This window comes from Oryzias latipes, chromosome 8, assembly GCF_053564925.1.
Source record: "Oryzias latipes strain Hd-rR chromosome 8, Olatipes_Hd-rR_3.1".
NCBI lineage: Eukaryota > Metazoa > Chordata > Actinopteri > Beloniformes > Adrianichthyidae > Oryzias > Oryzias latipes.
This window is the reverse complement of record NC_136244.1, coordinates 20151167-20171892: the sequence shown is the minus strand read 5'-3', so window position 1 is coordinate 20171892 and position 20726 is coordinate 20151167. Positions and strand designations below refer to the sequence as shown.

Genomic DNA, 20726 nt, shown 5'->3' with positions numbered 1-20726 from the left:
TCTCAAAACGTGGAACAAATATTTGTTTCACACACAAAAAAAGAAGAAAAACAGTCCTTAATTAATATCTAAATACTCAGTTTGTTGGTAAGAAACATTATATGTGCTCCAGATATCTATTTTAGCTTCTAAAGGGGGTTTCTAATGAAACCAAACAGTTCTTTGGGGAAAAGTCTCTAATTAGCCTGGGAATGGACCGCAGACTGACATGGAAACAGATGCTTTTTCTTGACACTATAAGTTATCAATGGTGCTTCTTCACCTCCAAACTGATCCAATATGTTTATTATGAGATTCATGGTAACCTGTTTCCCTTCTGTTATTAATGGGGTTGTGTTGCCGCAAATAGTCTGTGGCTGCCAGAACAATATCTGACCTACAAGGGGGGGGCATTAAATCAAGCTATTAGAAAGGAAGCAGTAACAAAGAGGCCAGGTGAGGCGGTGAACCCATTCTAAAACAAACCAGAACACTAGAAAAAAGTGATCTGCTTCTAATTCATTCCAAAATGAAAAAGACATTCTAAAAACCGTACAGTGGACGGTCGCTATATATATTACCTTTATTTGCAGTCTCACTGTTTTGTTTCTTCAATAAATGTACTTACCAGCGTATTTTGTTCTGCATTCTGATTGGCTGTTGACATCATCAATCAATTTCCTGTATAGATTGCATTCAGTTTGACACAGTTACATAAGTCTTGAGAGCAGACATTTGTTATTATTTTATAAAACTTGTTTTTCTGCAAAGATTTAAACTTTGAGAGTTTAAACAAGAGGAAAAGAAAAGTTTGAAAATGGTCATGTCTGTCTTAGATAAATTTGTATGCTATTGCAGTCATTTTTAGGATGCAACTCCCCTCGATAAACAAGCGGAGACTGTTATTGGCAAAGTTTGAAGATTAATGTTGCCCATGGTTAAGTGGTGGATGTATAATGCATTGGTTTGGCACTGCTGCAACGTGCACACGCATAAAAGACGTTTGGGTTTTATGCAGGAACATCAGGTAAGTCAGTATGTGGAAAGGCAGAGTGGCAGATGGCACTTAAAAAAAGCAAAAAAAAAAACAACAGCTTTTAACTTTGGATCCTGCAGCAAACTACTGTCTCCTGGTGTTTTGCCTCTTTATTCCGTGGTGAATGTGGTTTGTTTTTCAATTTTAGTTTCTCACTTTACAAAAAATAAAAGGAGTCAAGGACGGAAAAGTAAAATATATGATCAAGGTGAGGAAACACTTTTGACAAAAATGACTCCAAAGTCAGACTCCATGGGAGTTAGATTTGAGGCTAACTCAGTTGTTAGTAAGACAAACCTGACTACTACAATTGGTCTTGTGGTGAACTTTTGAGTCGGTACCAGAGTTTTCACTTGAGTCAGTTAAGGGTGCAGCTTTGCCTTTTCTGTATAATGCAGTATGACTGGACTCATCAAGCAGAGACCTTAAACACACACTGCTGTGTGCAGCTGAGGGAGAAACACCCAGGATGGGAATTAAACCTCTGAGGCCATAGTCTTCAAGTGAAAAAAAGCCACTTTCCCTTTCCTGATTGGTAATGAGCTCCTGCTTTAAGGAGAGAACTCTGCATGCGTCAAGATTGGTTCATAAGTGAGTGCAGAGCTGAGTTGATGCACATAATTTACTAGAAACACTCACAATTTACAAGTCCCACTATGTTCCAGCTTTCTTTTTATAGTCAGGACCAAAACAGACTGAAACATCACCTTTTTAGTCTGCAAAAAGAGCCTCGTCCTGATAAAGGCTGGTTTCATTAGTACAGATCAACAGATTAACTCAATAACCATTAAAAGAAAAATGTATTTTATCTTGTTGAAGTTTTTCAGACTGGAAAGAGAACCAAACTTGGCTAAAGAGATTTTAAGCAACCTGGTTACTCACTGGTCTCTTCCCAGTGGACTGGAAGAACTCTGAACAGGAAAAGGAGATCTTAGAACTAAAATTTTAAAATAAAAAGAAAGCCTTTGGATTTTGTGCATAAAATCTTCTTGCAGTTCCCAGCTGCCTCGAAATGCAAATGCTGTCTGGTGGTTGCAGCTCTCGCTTTAGCGTACTGGAGAAGGCAATTCAGCAAATGCAATCTCATATTGTGACAATTAATTTGATTAAGGACAACTACAGTTTCTTAAGGAGGTAAAGAAAAACATTTTACCAAAAGTGTAGCTGTGAATGACATCCAAACTGAAGTTGCTATCATGGAAAAGTTTCCAGGAACTCTCCATCAAAACTTTGTCACCTGAAAAAGGAAGCATTTGATGAGGTTGAAACAAACAAACTATGTTTAAAAGGCAGCAATCTCAATGTTTTACTTGAAATAGAAACCTACTTCCGTGAAAATTGTGTTTTTGATGTTTTTAACATCTTCCTATGGCATTTTTCCCATAACGGACGAGGGGCTATAAGCTAGCGGGAGAGTATCTAAAGAGATGGGTGACGGGAAGAGGGGGCGGGGTTGCTTTGCACCAGTGGTCCCACCAACAACCCAGAGATGAATGTCAACTAAACTACTGCCGCTCTGCAGAAACTATGTCCTAGAAAACAACACAGGATTTTTGATTTTGCCTGAATGCAGTACAATCATAATTAAGAGAAAATAAAACTTTTGTATTTAGATCAAAAGATGATCATAGTTGCACTTTAAAATCTTTTTGAGAAAACTTAAAGCAAATAAAAACAAAAAAGTGGCCACCTTATTTATTAAAGGTGGAAAAATATTCATTTTACATCAAACTTTCTTAAATATAGACACCTTCAAGGCTCAACTTCCTGATGCTTGCTGTTCCCCTTCAGCTTATATTGTTTGAAAACAATAGGAGCTGGAATAACTATTATTATTTCTTGTACTGTTTCTTTAGAAACTTTAGGAAGCTGACAGAAAGTGCATTAGACATTGTTTTTCTTTTAGATTTTGAGAAAAAAGAGAGAATGAATAAATCTTATGAAACAAAAAGCCGCCTGAATTCTGACAGTGGATTAGCACTTTATACAGGAGGAGGCATGACTGAAGTCAAAGTGCCAGTACTACCCACTGTCTCATTAAATCTAATTATTTGCAAAAGTACCTCTAAAGATTTGCATGTGCAAATATATATGTATACACTTAGTTGTTTAATATTTATTTTCTTTACTTGACAAAAGCCAGGGTTTGAGGCGTTTCATGTATGGGATACCATTGAGAGGGAATTACCAGCAACTAACAAGCAGATGGGGAAAGAGTGCCGTTTTGTATTTGTTTTTTACCGTCTGAGATTTAGAAAAATTTTGTGAAACTGTATTTAATACAAAGCTGTTACATCACATAATAATTAGAAAAATCCCCTCAAAGTTTTGCAGATATTTCACTCGTCACAAAAGTTTCAATAAAAAAAAAATAATCCACTTTTGTATCACCTTTCTGTGTTTATAGAACATTTAGGCTGGAACCTGACATGGAAAAACATATGCACATCCCAAGCAAGGAAAATTAGGGTATTATAATTAAGCTCAAGGTGTGAAATTTTTTCCTCTGGCCTTGCTCTGTTGCTTAGGTAATTATCATGCCATATTACATTTTCAAGCCCTTAAGCTTTTGAGATTACCCCATGTACAGAGATGTTGAATTCTTGTAAAATCAAGGTTCCCTGCAGAAGAAGTTTTAAACGAAAGCACTTTTTTGTGGGCCGAGTCGCTCCTGCAGCAGCTGCCTGGTCCACTTCATTTGTATGCTGCAGATTACATCACAAATTTGGGAAACGTTCATTGGAGATGATGTGTTAAGAGGCAGATATGGTCTGACATGTAGTCAACATATTAGTGCTGTGCATGAATTAATTATTTCAATATGCTGAGGGCACAAAAAAAAAAAAAATAACAAAAACAAAATGCCAAAGTCAATCTAAAGAAATGAATAAGAGATGAAAAAGATTGCACAGAATGCTAAACGCTTGCTTGAGAAAATATGACGGGCTGCCTTTCAGCTGACACTGAAAAGTGAAAGACACTGCCTCACAGGCTCCGACGGCGGACATGTTGACAAAGCCCTCATTTATTTTAGATTCCCGGCCCAGCGAGCGTGGCAACAGCATGAGGCTGATTAGAAAGCTCGTACAAAATAAGCCCAAGACCCCAATTTCACCACAAACCTATATGCATTTAGTTCTGCGGATTTATACACCCAGCTATCCCCCCAAAATCCAGCATGACATGAGAGTTTTATAACCTTTAAAAAAAAAGAGGGTTAATCGTCCTTTCTTTTGTGAAACCTCAATCTCTCATTGACCGGCGTAACTTATACACAGCAGCCTCCATGATAAATTAAATTAAATAAACCCATTAGTTACAGCAGCTACCTTCTCACCTCGACCCACATACACTTTCATGGTCGTTCATAAAGACCAGAGGACAATGCTTAAGTCTGATGGCAAAATGACCTTGAGTCAAAAGACAGAATGCATGTTCATTACTCAAATCAATTAAGACGGAGTGTTGGCTGCACAGCACAGCTGCGGTGTGTTCTGCATGTGTTTAAAAGTAAATGTATGCTCATTCAAAAATCAATTCATAGTTAAGATTCTGCCTCCTTCTGTCTTGTAGACATGAAACAAACTAAAGGTCGATTAGACCAGAAAGAGAGGTTCACCCGGGGCGTGCTTAAGATTCATGGGATAAAGAAGCAGTTTAGTTCCAACATAAAAAAAAGAGAGATTAGAAAAAGAAATAATAAAATATCATGATACAAAAATGAAATTCCTTGCAAAAACGCTACAGTAAATTCATGTCTCAAATAAAATGAATTCCAACCCATAAAACTTCCCTGTGAGGTGCTTTTACTGAAATGATCATAGCCTCTAAGTAACTTTTTGTTTTTTTCATGGACTAAAACTGAAGAAAAAAAAAAATCTTAGCTTAAAGTAGAAATCTCAGGGGAGGGCTCAGTGTGAGCTTTTCAGTGGCTGGCAGTTGCCACATATTTGTGCAGAAAAAACACAAAAGCCTAACTTGCAGATTGCTTTATTTAACCATTCTATACATAAAAGGGGTATGCATAATGTTTGATTCAATGAAGCAAAAATCCAGAAAAAAAGGGGTTAAACTTTATAATAAGATTCTTGAGTTAATAAGTATGTAATGTATTTATAGGACAGTCATTGTTGTGTCAATGTTTTCATCTTCACAAGCATTTTTTTATAAATTCATTATAAGTGACTGATAAACATTAACTTTATCTTTCGTGAGAGTTTGTTGAGTATTTTGCAGCCTCCTAATCTAATGTGGGCTATTTGTAGCCACAATGGACAACAAGGTAGTATGAAAAATTAAACGTCCAAAATTATGTCAAGCCTACAGGGTGTTTGTAAGACAGCTACAAATAATAATAAATGTCTTATAAATGCTCCATAAAAGCTGTACAAATGCTAATAAATGTTTTTATAAAAGCTTTACAAATTCTACTAAATGACCTCATGCTGCATATTAACACTTTTAACTGAGGCATCGCTGAGGTATAGAATGTCTTGAATGTCCTTTAATTGCTTAAAAATACATTACTGATGCTTGGTGATGTCTTTTAAGTAGATTATTAAGGAATCTTATGAAGCATTACCTAATATCGTAATGTCAGTGCACTCATATTATATTTCACGATATACCTGAATTTGCTAACTCTGCCATATAGGTAACAGAGAGTCTTTTTTTTCTGTAATAATAATCTCCTGGTGAAGACAGCAGAAAATACACTAACAAAAGAGAATAAACATTTTCTTTGCCTAATGAGCTGCATCAATTGGTAGTATTTTCTGCAGTTATGGAAACTGGACTTCACAGATGCTTTCGCAGCAGCAACCTATGCAGGATTCATTTCAGACACTAGAACAATATCTGAAGCATCTCGATGGACGCTGATGCCAGATTTAAACCATTGTTTCTGCACTTATACTCACTGTGGCCTGCCTGGTAGCAAAACTCCAACTGTAGTAAAAAGGATTGGAGTACATTTTGTGGTTAAATGCTAAAATCTGAAAGGAATTTTACATTAAAATTCTTACAGCCTTAAGGTTAAGCTTTTCTCAATTTTAGTGTCTTATCTTTTCTGCTCCATTTCTCCAATATTTGATTCCCTGCAATAGTTATTCCAGAAAAGATCTTCACCACAGCAAATGTGGCAGATGTTTCCGAATGCAAACATTTTAAACTTTCATGGCCACTTTACTTTGCTCGGGGAGAGTATGAGTCGTGATGGTCAAGTATGCTTGAGAAAAAGAATCAGAGCAAAACGGTGAATCAGAGAAAGAGGGATTTATTTCTGACTGTTTCACAGTTGTTACTGTGAAAATGTGCAGCATTGTAATGCTGCTGTGCTGGGGGCTGCAGTGCTCCCCACAGAAACCAGAAGGGACCATGTTTCTCTCACTTTAAGGGACTAATTGGTCTAATCTATAAGCCACACTGCAAGAAATGCAGAAAAGAAGTTTTAGGTGAACCTAATTATGTCTTAAAAAATGTATGAAATTTAAGTTTTATGTTGTCAAATTTGAAAAATATAGGTGTCACACTTGTTTTTACTTTAAATAAAAGTGTCCTGTAAGACATTGAAAAAATATATTTTGTCAGATATGGAAAAGCAAAACACATTCAACTCAACTGTTTCTCAGTGACTTTGTGTTTGCAGAGCAGATGCTGACTGAATATTTACAGGCTGTAATTTGAGTTGAATAAGCAAACAGAGGAGTTTCTGACATTAACCTCAGAATAGTGTTTGGGTGCAAACATCACCACCACCTTCTTTGATCAGTTTAATGTTATAATGAGCCAGTAGCAGCTGACATTTTCTTGCCTCTGCTGTTGCAACAATTAACAGTTATTGTTAGAGGATAATCAGCCTAGAAGAAGTCACTTTTGGATACTTAGGAAAAAAAATTAACTGTGATCCCACATGGGTCTCCAGTCATTTAAGGGATTTTTTTGGGGGGGATATGTTGGCACTCAAAGGAGATAAATTCCTGAGAAGTGCATCTGCTGGGTGAGAAGGATGAGGACTGCTCTGTTTGTTTCACGCACACTTTTCTATTATTATAAGGGTTGTAAATTAGAACAATTATCAACTCTTCACCCCAACACCTCATAAAGTGTGTCTTTTTGTCACCCACAACACACAAAATTCCAAGCTTGACCGCTAAAAAATTGTTGATTTGGTGGTTTTTATTTTTAATCTTTACTGTGAGAGCTTTGGGGAGTGGGAGGGGCCTATTTTGAAACATACTTTTCATTGAAAAGAGTAGAAACAATATATGTTTTATTTAAGAGTCTTCAAAAAATCTTCATTAGCACACACACACAAAAACGGATTTGTTCCTATAACAAAGTCACAAAACAGGTAATATCAGTCTAGTGAGGGCCCTTAGGCAAGGCCCTTAACGCTACTGCCTCCCGAGCGCGGTTAGGCTGCAGCTCACTGCTCCTGCAGAGGATGGGTCAAAATGCAATGAATTTCCCCATTGTGGGATCATTAAAGTATCAATTATTATTATTATTATTATTATTATTATTATTATTATTATTATTATTATTATTATTATATTATAAAACTGGTACAAATCTTGATATAGTGGAACATGTGTTCTCAACTAAAAGTGAGAACCGTGCATCAATTCATAGGTAGTGTGCAAGCTTCAAATGTTGGCAAAAACAAAGTTTTAATACCAAAAATGTCCTTAAAATTATAGACACAGGGTAAAGCATATATTCAGTGTTTCAACTGTCTCCACATGTGCGCACACATGCTGAGAATTTAGTGGAAACTGCCACTGACTGAACAAAAAACCAAGAAAATGCAATAAAACGGATTTCAAACTGCAACACTAATGCAATTATATGAGTACTATCTCAAAATCTCAGTTTCCAATCTGTTTCCTTGTCTAAAACATAATACTTACTTTACGGAGGGATTTTTTATTTCCTACAATGCAAAAAAAAATGCACATAATCTGATATAAAGATATAAAATGCTTCAGAAAGCATGGAAGCAAAGAGTTGGCTCAGTGCTAAAGAACAGGTGACAGTCCTTTTACAGAGGCAGAACATGTTAACTTTCTTCTAAGACTCTAATGCCGCTAATCCAAATTACTCAGGAAAAACAATCACTGTCTAATACAGCAATTAGCAATTAGCATAATCCCTAAAAGCAACCTTTTGCATTTCATTGGCTTAAACCAGGTCTCCGGAGAGTTTGGAAAATGCCACAGCTTGCGTTAATGGCTTCACACTAAAAGCACGGAGTATGTTGATGGCACGTACACACTTCAGTAATGTCTCACCACGAAGTTATGGAATCTGGATTATTCTGACGAGATCTTCCCTTCAAGCAACAAATAGGACTGATGCTTGATACTCAACTGCTATTTTGATGTTTAACGAGCAAGCTGCAAAGTGACAGGCCGTAGTAAACACTTAAACAACACATTAGGGTAAGTAAGGGTGAAGTAGGTGCAGAAATTTATGCAAACTCCTGTTTTTGGGGATAAATGTAAATTTCCTTTATGTACTGTAAACTTATTCTCCATCTAAGTAGGTGCAGATTTCTCAGTCCCCTAGAACCCTGCGCAACATGCAAGTGGCCTTGTTCATCCCTTGCGTGTGGCTTCTAGGAATTAAGAAACTAGACAATCAACTGCAACAGGAATTCTGTAAACTTCCAGAAGAGTGCCCTGTCTCTGATCAGAGTCCAGAAATTTAGGCTAAATCCTGTTTCAGGGGATATATGTAAATTTTCTTTATGTACTGTAAACTTATTCTCCATCTTAAGTAGGTGCAGATTTTTCAATCCCCTAGAACCCTGTGCACCAGTGCATGCAAGTAGCCTTGTTCATCCCTCGCGTGTGACTTCTAGAAATTAAGAAACTAGACAATCATAGTGTAGCTTGTGTGGGCATCCTACAGGGACTTATGTTTCACCTGCATACCCTGTGCATGCAGCATTTGTGCATGGTCAGTAAGGATTGAGCATCCATAAGCGATACGGGATAAGGGAACCAAACAACAGATTCACTCGGAAGTCATACTTGAGTGTTACTTACATTAAACATTAGAAGTGCTTTGTGATACACTTACCACATGCACGACAATCCTACATTCTGTTTTCGTGACGTCCCTTATGGTGGGCGGATGAGCCTCAAGCTACGTTCACACCGCCCTTGGCAACACGTGTGCAAGCAGCCACTTTCAATGAAAGTCTATGTAAACGTGCGAAAATGTGCATTTTGGGCTCCAGCATTCAAAACTCGCATTTATGCATCTTTACACACATTTTTAAGACAGTTTTTAAAGTGTATTAAAAGTTAAACCGGGTTGAACTTTGACCAATCTGGGAATTTTGTTTTGGTAGTGATGTTTGGATGACGTCCCTATTAACTCATGGAAATGCCAACGGTTTGTGCCTGATCGAAATTCTATGACACCAAGGCTTTCATATATGGGAATAGAGCTGTGAAAGAAAAAGTCTGGAGCAAGATTATGTCTTTGACATTTCGTACCAAGCTTCTTCCAACTGTAGGTGGTGGACATGCACTAGCATTGGGTAGTATCAGTCCAGTGTGAACATCATAGGCAAAATGTGCCTTTGGACGTTCGAGAATACGCTAAACGCACATTCTTGAATGTCCATCAAATGCCCGGTTTGAACTTAGCATCAAGGGAACTGCAAAACACACCTGCACACCACTTAAGATGCATCCCATCCTGTCTACAACTCTCTACGGGCCCAGACAACTCAAAAACCAGCAGCACCCTTGTGGGTCAACCCGCGTGTGGGTGCATGTGGCATAAGCTTTGTCATGTTATCCTGACTTGTGAATCTTAAAAAGAGATTGAACTGTATTCTGCTTCAAAGAATCACTCTATTGTTAGTGTTAATTTAATCAAACTTAGTAAAGCCTCAAAAGATAACTTTATTAACTTTATTGAAATGTGTTGGATAAAAATTATTGCAAAAGGACATTTTTGGGTAAGTAAAACCTTCTGTCCAGCATATTGGTGCATACATCTACAGGATAGCGGTCAAACTCCAATGACAGTATTGCCAGTTATACATTCCTGCATAGCACTGTACACACAGAAGCACCTATCAGCTCCTGGAAACACATTTGAAACATACTCCCTGAGGTCCCAGTATCTTGGCTCCACGGCCATTGCTGTCAGGGTTTTCCCTTTGACTGAACAAATGCATCAGCTGGTGTCATGAGACCATATCCCTCCCAGCCAATGTGGAGCATGAACAGCACAAGTGCTCCAGGAGATGTGGAAAGGAAATTGGAATCCTGACAAGTATGATTGACATACGCATTTTTCCCAAGGTAGTCTTATTTGCAGAGATTTAAAGACGTCTGTAAACCAGCATTCTGCCAAGCAGAGTCATTGTTCCTGCAGACTAGAAGCACATCACTCCAATTCTTTTGCATGCAAATAATCTTTTGGGAGAAATGAATCCCTTTGAGCATAAACCGACTACAGCTTATACTTTATTTTCGGTCTAAAATAAATAATTTAACAGATAAATCTGTGCCTTTCATTTTCAGACAATCTGTCCGTGTTGTGGAGGAAGAGCAAAAAGCCCAAGTCCTCCGAATAGTGGTGGAAGAAAAAATGCTGTCCTGAATTCTATTTGCAACATAAAAAAGCAAATCAAACCCTCCTTCAATTCAGCGCTTTTATGCATGAAGATCCTTACAGGACCTAAAAAAAACAAAAAAAACACACAACATGACACATGTCACTGCACCACCCCAGAGTAAATGTTACTAAACTCTACATTGCCAGAGTATCTTGTAGAACCGGAAGAATGCCCTGTCTCTGATCAGAGTGCAGAAATTTGGGCTAACTCCTGTTCTAGGGGATAAATGAAAATTTCCTTTATGTACTGTAAACGTATTCTCCATCTCTAATGTCTTAGTTTTCTCTTTTACATCATGGTCAATATAAAATATATAAAAATACAATTAAGATAAAGTTTTACCTCAAATACAAAAGAGGTTTATACAAATGTATAACTTGTGTGTCCAAAATGTTCACAATTCCCTGTTGTAACACAACTGGTAGCTCTCATCTGTTTGTTCCACTACTGGACAGGACAAGTTCAAAAGAAAGAAGAAAAACCAAAGGTAAACTTCCTGTTGAATTATCTGGCATTTTTATGTGGAAAACCACATTAAAGTCAGGCGCAGTAATTGATTCTGTTATTTAGACTTGAATTGGGTTTTATCCCCAGCAGATTTCACAATCAGTCTGATGTTCCCACACAACCCCTCCTGTGCATGCTGAGTTTCTGCACCACTGATTACTTATACCACCAAAGACTTTGTTTCTAATATTCAAGACTTTACCTTAACTCTACATCAAAAACCTCAAATCAGCTCAAATTCTGATTTATGATATTCTATTCCGCCAAGGGAAATTTGTGGTTCACCTAATCCAGGTCTTATAACTTCATTAAAAGCTCACACCATTACTTGTCCACTACCATGCTTGAGAAATACTGTGAGTTGCATGTACCGTTGTGTAAACTTTTTTTCCACAAACTTTTTTTCCATCCAAGACTTTTTTTTAGTATACTATTATGAATTTCAGCATTTCAGCAAACTGTTAAGAAGCACAACCATTGTGTTTTGTAAACACACATTTATAAAGCCAGGAACCCTTTAGCTGCTTAACATCAGGACTCACATCTACTCTGAAATTCATGAAATTTATTTTTTTATTTTTTATTCTTGATAGATAAAAGTTTCAACGTCAACGTTTAAATATATATATATATATATATATATATATATATATATATATATATATATATATATATATATATATATATATATATATATATATATATTTTTTTTTTTTTTTTAATGAGAGTTTCTGCTTCGATAAATATGCAAAGAAATGGTTACCTCATAGCAACAAAGAGGTAAAAAAAAAAAAAAAAAAAACTTAAAAAAAAAAAAAAAGACTTGAAAAAAGCTACAGCCGGGCAAAACAAGGAGATGTAGTTTTATGAAAGAGGACAGAAAAATGCTAATGAACTCCCAAAAAGACTGGAAATGACTCTAACCCCTAACTGCTGTAGGATTTTTTTGTTTGTTTTTATTTTTGCTCCCTCCAAAAAATGTAAAAGCTTTAATACATATTTTATGCATATCTGTAATAGAATCAAATTTGTTCATGATCTTGAAGTGAAAGAAGCTTCTCATGAACTAAATAAAAGTGGCGATAAAAAGAAAACCAGTCTGTTTTTTGTTTTTTTCTAAGAAAAAATCTTTAAATCTATTTCCATAGAACAGGAAAGATAAACATACATGAAAATGGCAGCTATCACCATTCACGCCTAATATTTGAATCAAATACGAGTGCCATTTAGAAGGAACTGGAACAATCTGGTTTGCTAACCTCAAAGGATATCCTTTTATAAAAAAGAAAAAACAGTTTCCAGCAAATCTCAAAAACTATGTTACATATTTAATAATAAAAGGTGGACATGAGTAACAAGGGAATAAAGTATTTATTCAGAAGTAATTGTGTTTGATAAGAGGAGAAGCAGGTCGCCTTGCATGTCATTTAATAGAAAACAGTCAATTTTATGTTGAATTTGAGGATCTTATCAAGGGTAAAGAAGAAAGTTGTGATTGCTCCGGTGGAAAGTGAAATCTCACGGCTCTCTGATGTTTGGTAGTTAAATGAAGTGGAAATAGACTGGGCAACAAGAAAGACCCAAGTGATGAGGCCCGGTCTTCCTGACAGCTCAGGGGTTTGCCGCCAATTAAAAAGTTTAATGCTGCAACTGCAGCACTGGCATCGGAGCACTCGGAGGTGCGTCCTTCTGAGTCTTGGAGGCTTCTTATCAACCGCGGGCAGATTCTGCCACGTTGGGAAGGCACGGGACGGGGCGGTGCTGAAGTGGCACAGAGGCCCGGCAGGAAGAGGTGGCATCCTGCCTGCTCAGGGATCCGGCCCACCTTGGTCTCTCCCATCTCCCCGCTGAATGGAGTCGTGGGCTTTGGGTGAGATGGCAGGACTCTGGGGCTTAGCTGTCCGTGGAGCTGAGAGGGAGGAAAATAAGGGCTAAACAAGGGATAAATGTGGGATTTAGGCTTTCTGCCACTGAGCTTGGCAACGGATTCACATCTCCATTAAACACCTTCTGTCACAAAGTCCCGTCTTGTGACGGAAGGTCACAGGTACACTAAACCCCTTCGTTGCTCCACACTATTTCAGAGCAATAGATCAGTCAAAAAAAGTTACGCCCATCTACTTTAACGATGAAAAAATGATATTTTTTCCTATTATTCCCTCATATACTTAGGCCAGGAAGGAAGGCACTAGATTTAGATTTTTTTTTAACCTTCAATGAGCAAAAGTAGCTTCGAAGGCTCCATTGATCAGCAAGCACAATGACAAAAGTCCTTGGAAACGGCTCATTGTCTCCCAGCAGTTTGTGCGTAAAGAAATGATTGTTGAAAACAAAAAAAGATCGGCAGAAACAAAAAAAGTGCGATAGTTGTGCGTACATAAAACCCGTGTCCCCTCCACCCCCTCATTATGAGCCTGAATGCTTTTGTTGACTTGTTTTTGTTGCACAAGGATGTGTAAGAGCATGTCTTCCAAAAGATTTATGAGCGCCTCCTCTGAGCTTTTATTGCTGAGGGGTTAAAGTGTCATTTTAATAACAGAAAGATATTAGAGCTTCCAAGCCTCTGTAAAACTTAAGCCGCACTTCACAGGTGGCAGATCAATCTTATGTTCAAATATTTTTGCACGGAAGCAAACTGATGCGCAAAATAAAAAGAAGTGGGCAAAATTTTGTACAAATATTCACCATTACATTAAATCTGGGGGTCATCTGATTCAAAGCACTTTTTTAAAAATTTCAAAACCACATTAGACTTGCTTTATTTATTTAATTGTATCCTTCCCACAAGGAGTAATCCTTTAACTTGAGCTGACAAATCCCAACTGGGAAGTTATTTTGTCATTTCATATGCAGGATCCGTGCTCTGTAGTGTCATTTCCTTCTGGCTGCAGCCTTACCTTTGAGTATTAAACCAGTCGTGATGGCAGTTATTTGAACAAGTTCAGTACATAAATCGATTTTTATATCCTGTTAAGTCTTATAGTGACCGTCTTTATGAGCAAAGGATAATTTATGGCTTTTGGCCAGTTGTAGTGGGCTCGAATGCAGAGCTCTGAGCTGCCTTGTTCGTACTCACAGATGAAGTAAAAGGGCTCACGGAGGGTTTGGTTGATTTATGGGAGCTGATTTTTGGATTTCAGGGGAGTGTGCAGGTATGCCTTTTATATGTTTTAAAGTTCTGGGAATGGCAGATCAATCTTAACTGTCACAGGCGTTAGTGTTTTTTTTTTTTTTTTTTTTTTAATTAAGCTCTCACAAAATTATAATTCAACTAAGTTAAATCTCAGAGTGTAAAAACTTTGGTGTCAGAAAAGCCACCAAGTTTTTGTGCAGCAAAATTTCATTCTTACATCTTCTAATGCTTGAACATTTATCATTGCTACCACATAGTGTAATTCCCAACACAATTATTCCACAGCGTCTCCTTTCACTCAGCAGAAAGCCATTCTTGCACCTTCTGAAAGGACTAATAAAAGTGCTCCCACTTTGCCGACTGTCCAGCTCTGACATCAGTGCAGAGCAGAATTGAGCCTCGGGAGATGAGAAAGCTCATGTCTCCAGCTGTATTATTTGATCACGACCACATGTGCTTTTCATCTGGAATTAATTTAAAATGGACAATCTGACACGTCTTGGAAAAAGTGTTATTTTTTAACAATGTGGAAGGGTGATACAGCCGCGGATATCTTTCCAAGTTGACTGAGATGTCCTTCGAAAAGAATCAATTTTGTCCTTTAAAAATTTCATCATTTGGTTTTCTTTAATTGGGAACCCCCCCAGCTGAATATTTCCTGTCTTTACGAATGGTTTTCCAACTGCTGTGTATTGATTATTCCTCTGGCAGTTGCTGCTTACGAACCACATTAGATCATATTTACGCTGAACGCCGTTGTTTTGACATTTTGTTAAAGTGTCAGAAATAAACAATCGGCCACACTGATAGATCCTCATTAAGCCGACCCGTTTAGTGCAGATTCCTGCTGTGAATTTTCAGCCAAAGCAGGCACAAATCCTCATGTATGACTGATAATCGATGATATCCGTCAGCACAATTTATGAGGCCCATTATCTTCCCAGTAACATGTAAACTGTGCGAAGGCAGGAACTTAAAGTTGAGATACTAAACGTACCAGGTGGTGCCATTAAAAGGTGACGGCGAGTTTGATCAGAAATGTTTTCTGTTGGGATTTCCTATATAATGGAATAAACTGCAGGGAAAGTGGAAATTTGTGTCTTTTTATGGAAAAATGTTTGCAGCATTGTTTATACATAATTGAGCAACCATAATCTGACTTTACACCACAATCAAAGAGGGCAAATGTGATTACAATAATGGTTTATTGTGAATGTTGATTAATAAACCTTTTCTTCTTTTTTTTAGTTTGCCGTAATTTTATTTTGTGTTAAGTTTTACAACAGTTGCATTTTCTTTACTATGTTATTGGGGAAACAATGCTATAGTTTCTACTTTTTCTCAATTTGACAACACAAATCTACCAAGGAATTTTCAAAAACGGGCATTTGGAATAATAAAAATTACAATACAAAATAAGAAAAAAATGATGGTTTTAAGATGACAGAGCCTTAGATTTGTTACCAAAGGATTCCTGAGTATTACTACCTTTTTATCCAGAAAATGTAAAGAAAAGAAAAACTATTAGGCAGCGCTAGATTATATCAACAGTGAGGTCAAGGCTAACAAAGACTGAAAACTCTTTTTTTTTCCATTTACTTCTTTTTTTCCACTCAGATCATTTTAAACAGAGCTGCAAATATCCTGCCTTACTCTACAGGAAAAATCAAAAACAATTTATATCAAATTGATATAATTCCTTTGTGTATATAAATTTCTTCGGCTGAGTAGTTGATTTTTCTTCAGTTCTGCTTGCGTCTTCCTGTGTCCACGGGAAGAAAAAAAAAAAAAACCTGTGCAGAATCCACCCAGATAATGTCAGTAGTTTTCCCATGACTTCATTTTTTTTTGGTCCATAAAGATGGAAAGCAGGTGTTTCCAAGAACGCTTGAATTGTATGAATCCCATTATCAAATCTGTGGTTTCCCTCAAGCTACACTGGTGGTTTCAAACATCTGTAAGTGATCATTAAGTGCACATTAGACGAAGCATCAAAGCCTGATGGGAAGAAGGATGTGGTGTAATGCATCAAGGAGACAAACTTCACCACAATTTATTTCTTTACAACAGTGGCTCATCAGATTTCAGTCATCCCTTTGGCAGTTTAAACAAGTCAAAGGTTCAAATTTCTGCAAAGTGTCCACACTCTGTCAAATGTTTGGAAATCTGGAGTTTTAGGGTGGATGAACAAAACGTGACAATGTCTGACGATGTCTCTTCTAGAACTATTTAGCTCAAGGGGCCTGAAACACACAAGCGCATTTATTATTATTTATGCAAGCATGTCACCCCGCTGTCTAATGAGCCTTTCACCGTAAGCATAATGAAACAGCTTGCATTAGCCCGGGCTAAATGAGCAGCCGATGTCGATGCAGCAAGATGAAAGCAGATGTTGCACGACCCAAACGCGGGAACAACAAGCTCAGTTCTGCAAAGAACCAAAGGCTTTGAGTCACAGTCATTCTCATCAGCTCACTGAATACAACAGACAAATCCCTGGGTCAGACATTAATATCTGAGAACAACTCCTTATCAGACTCTGACCAACTGACCATGAAAGAGCAGTCAAATCGACTTTATTTCCATAAACATGTTGCAGGTTTTTCTTTGGCTTACAAACCTGGATCCTTAAGCCCTGACACACATGACTGGTGGTGTAAACAATCCCCACATGTTTAAGATCCAGGTGCAGTGCAGCAACAGAGACTGCTGCACATATGGAACCGGATCATGCATGGATTACAGGTTATTTCAAGGAGATGCATCAGCGATTAATGTCTTTGCTTTAAATCTAAGAAGCAGTAAGCAGTTTGTAAACGTTTTAAAGCCCAATTTCACTTCCCCTTGAAAGGCGTTCACACGCATGTCCTACATCTCTGATAAAAGGAGTTTGAAGAAAGCAAGGGCAATGTCGCCCCTACAGAGATTTCAGAAATGCATGTGTAAGTATGGTTTTCTTTATTCGATTTAATATATTTCAGTAAATGACATGATTTGCCTTCAGAGGTATAAAGAACAAAAGAAATAAGTAGTTTGGAGTTACTAAAAGTTCACGTAAATGGCCAACTGAAAAGTTTATTACAAATCTTGGTAAAGTGCAACTTTAATTTGATCACCCAATTTGATGCCGACTTTCAAGGAAGTCTATGCCAAAGTTTTGAATTAACAGATGCCCCCCCAAACTTTTCAAACTGGATATGTTTCTTATTATTTTATTTTTTTTCTAATTTATCTGTATGTTTTTAATCTTCAGTTGTGCCTGAGTCCTCAGTGTCAGAAGTCAGAAGTGTGACTGAACATTTTCTTTGCTATTAAACTTTTGTAAGAGATAACTGCAGTATGTGTTATATGACACTGTCCTAAATCAAAGACTTGGGGCTTGAGGGCAAATTGAATAACATGTTTCACATAAAGAAAGGGACTTTTTAGTAGGAGCGATATGAATTTCTGAATCTCATAAAACATTTGTTTCGCTTAAAAACTGCTTTGTATAAGGATAAAGCCGGCAGATCAGCATCCAGTCAGTGTAGAGAACAAAAGCATTTCTGATTATTTAATTATACTGACCTTTATTAGTGTGATTTGTGTTTCAACATGTAGATCAGAACCAATTTGAAAAAAAGGTATTTTGATATTTTTAACTAAACAAAAAGTGACCCTAATTAAAGTTAACCTAAAATAAAAATCTGAATGTAAACAGCATCTGTGAGCTGAAAATGATCAGGTCCTGCCGCCAGTAGGGGGAAAAAAAATCTGGAGATATCTTGGAAGGCATTAATAATTTAACATAAACACGCTGTGACTAATCTCTCCTCTGGTGCAGACTAATTTGTTTTATTACTTTTTTTTTATAGGTAAGTGGGGAAAGCTGGAAACGTCAAATTATAAAAGCAAATGAAAACAAAGGAAATCGTCCTGAAGAGAAGAGAGAACATGGAAGTTTCCAAACTTTTACACGATGAAGCTGTTCTTTTTCTGCCTGTGTGTTTCCCATGATCACTTAAAAATAAAATAATAGATAGATAAAATAAAGGCAAGTTTTAATGTAATAGTGAATAGTTTGTGTTATGATGTCCGGAAAAATGATGAGATTCTGGTGGAAATAGTTACATTAATGAGGAAAAACTGGTGTTAAATGAGGTGAGGGAGTCTTCCACATGGGCTTTTTTTTTTTTTTTTTACGTAGGACGTGCACCTGAGGAGCTGAAAAGTTTGCATGACGGCAAACATGACGCTGATGATTAGTGCGTCAACTATATCCGGAGAATTCGGATTTCCAGATCCAACACAGAAGTTTTTTTTGTTTTGTTTTTTTTTTTTTGGTTAAATCTGCGGAAAGTAAAAATCTGAGGCGAACTCGATCTGAAACTCACCGGTACCAGTCCAGCCCTTTCTCGTAGTTCCTGTCAAAGAAGTGTGGCTCGTTCCCCACGGCTCTCACATCAGGGTGCACCCTGAGAGCCTCCAGGAGGGCCCGGGTCCCCCCTTTCTTCACCCCGATGATGATGGCTTGCGGAAGTTTCTTCTCTCCGTAATCCGAAGTGCAGTTGAGGCGGAGTTCGCTGTCCGTGGTGCTGAACTCCTGGTGCTCCCTCTCCAGCACGGTGGTGTGGAACGCCGCCGCCGGCTTGGTGGGAGACGCCGGAGTCCTAATCCACTCCACGGTCCTCTGCTCGGCCTCGGCATGATCCCGGACGCTGGCCAGCGCGCTCTGGTCAGCCTCGCTGAATTGGGTGAAACCCTGGGAAGCGGAGTAAAGTTTCCCCCTCAATGTGGCAAAAGTTGTCTCCTCTGTCACCAGGCGGCCCTGAAACACGTAGTTATCTTGCAGGGGGAACTGCAGCGAGTTGTAGCAGCTCATCAAGCTGTAAAACAAGTAGGTGACAGAGAGGGAAAGGGTGAACATGAATAAGATCTTCCGGGGCACTTTAGAGGTGAAAACCGAAGTGCTGGACCAAAATGCCATCTCTGATAGCAGTGATCCTCTCAGAGAAGTGGCCAGACATGTTTCCACCGCGGGTCTTGCATGGACAAAAAAAAAAAAAAATCAACAGCAATAATCAGTCACTATCAGCGCTGCTCCAGCAAAAAAAGCGACAGGCTGGACCACACCATCCTAATCCAAGCGAGTCGCATATTTATAAGGAAAGCGCGCGGGATCGTTAAAATTCCGGAGGAATATCACGTCCCTTCTTGAAAGTATCGATGTCTTATTCCAGGGCTGACGGACAATGTCACAAATTATTGGACTGAACTTGCAGATTTGAGAGGCTGGAGGTCTGGCGTCCTTCCAAATGAGCAGCCTGGCTTGAAGTGGAGAGTGGAGGACAGACGACAGGCTGCATTTTACCCAAGAAAGAACATTCACAACATCTCCAAAGTGGGGTTCTTCTCATCGCTCCAGCAGTCAGTCCAGTCCCGCCTCTGCCTCAGAAATAGTGTTTTTTCTTCCATCAAATAAAACCCCAAAACAACTGAGTTGATCCAGTCTGAGGAGCCGCTCTCCCTGTTTACTTTGTCGACAGGCTTTACGCAAAAGCTCCCACACTTCCCACTGACTCTGCCAGGCTGCCGCTCGATGTCCTTGCTCCTTCTCACGTTGATAGGATCCTACGATGTGCGCATTGGTTGTGAGCTCATCTGAGCCGAAGCGCCGTGGAGCCACACAACACAACTACTGTGTGCGTGCACCCACTCCCCCCCCCCCCGTCTCCGTGTACAAACACGGCGAGCTTTCCTGATCTGAGGCAGTGCAGGGGAGCTCCTCTTCACTCTCGTCACTGCTTACTGAGATCAGACAGCTAGGAATGTTTCCTCATTAAGTTTAGCCTTTTAACTTACAAAAAGAAAATAATTTACAGGTTTTTTTTGCTTTTTTTTTTAGAAAAGCTCATGCCTGCACCCTGCTGGTTTTTGTGATTAACTCCCCAAAAAAAATCTAAAATGCAGAAAGTTGTTTTTTCCCCCTAATATCAGTCAATCACAATGAATCCACTGTTCGGGATTTTTCTATTTCCCTTTGAATTTCAATAACAGAATGCTCACATGTGAAAAACAATCCTCAATTCTCCACCGTGCTGCTGCTCGGGTATATTCACTGAATTTATCATACCGGTCCAGACTCTAATTACTGGCTGGGATATTCAGTGGACCTTAACTTCCCCACTTTCCTGCCACAAGATGAGGATCTAAAATTGAATACCACCAACACGTCTCCCAGGATTAGGGAATCGCATTCATCACACACCTCCAACATACCAAGGGAGACATCGTCACAGTAAGTCGTGGGTCACAAATAATTTGCCGTGCCCGGCTCTCAAAACAAAAAAGCCTCGGCTATTTTTAAAGATCTGTGTGTTGAAAGTGTGGGAAATACGCTGTTTGACCAGATTTGTCATTTCTGTGCGCCTGTAGGTGGCTGAGCATAC

General features: G+C 38.4%; 1 protein-coding gene across 1 annotated transcript in view; it reads right to left on the bottom strand.

Moving 5' to 3' along the window:
* Positions 1-20072, bottom strand: part of hs3st4 (heparan sulfate (glucosamine) 3-O-sulfotransferase 4) — a 159051-nt gene extending 138979 nt beyond the window's left edge. Inside the window, exon 1 of the mRNA XM_004071592.5 lies at positions 18672-20072. Coding sequence (XP_004071640.1) covers positions 18672-19264 — 593 coding nt within the window. The 5' untranslated portion in view covers positions 19265-20072. The remainder of the gene's footprint in view (positions 1-18671) is intronic.
* Positions 20073-20726: the final 654 nt, after the last annotated feature.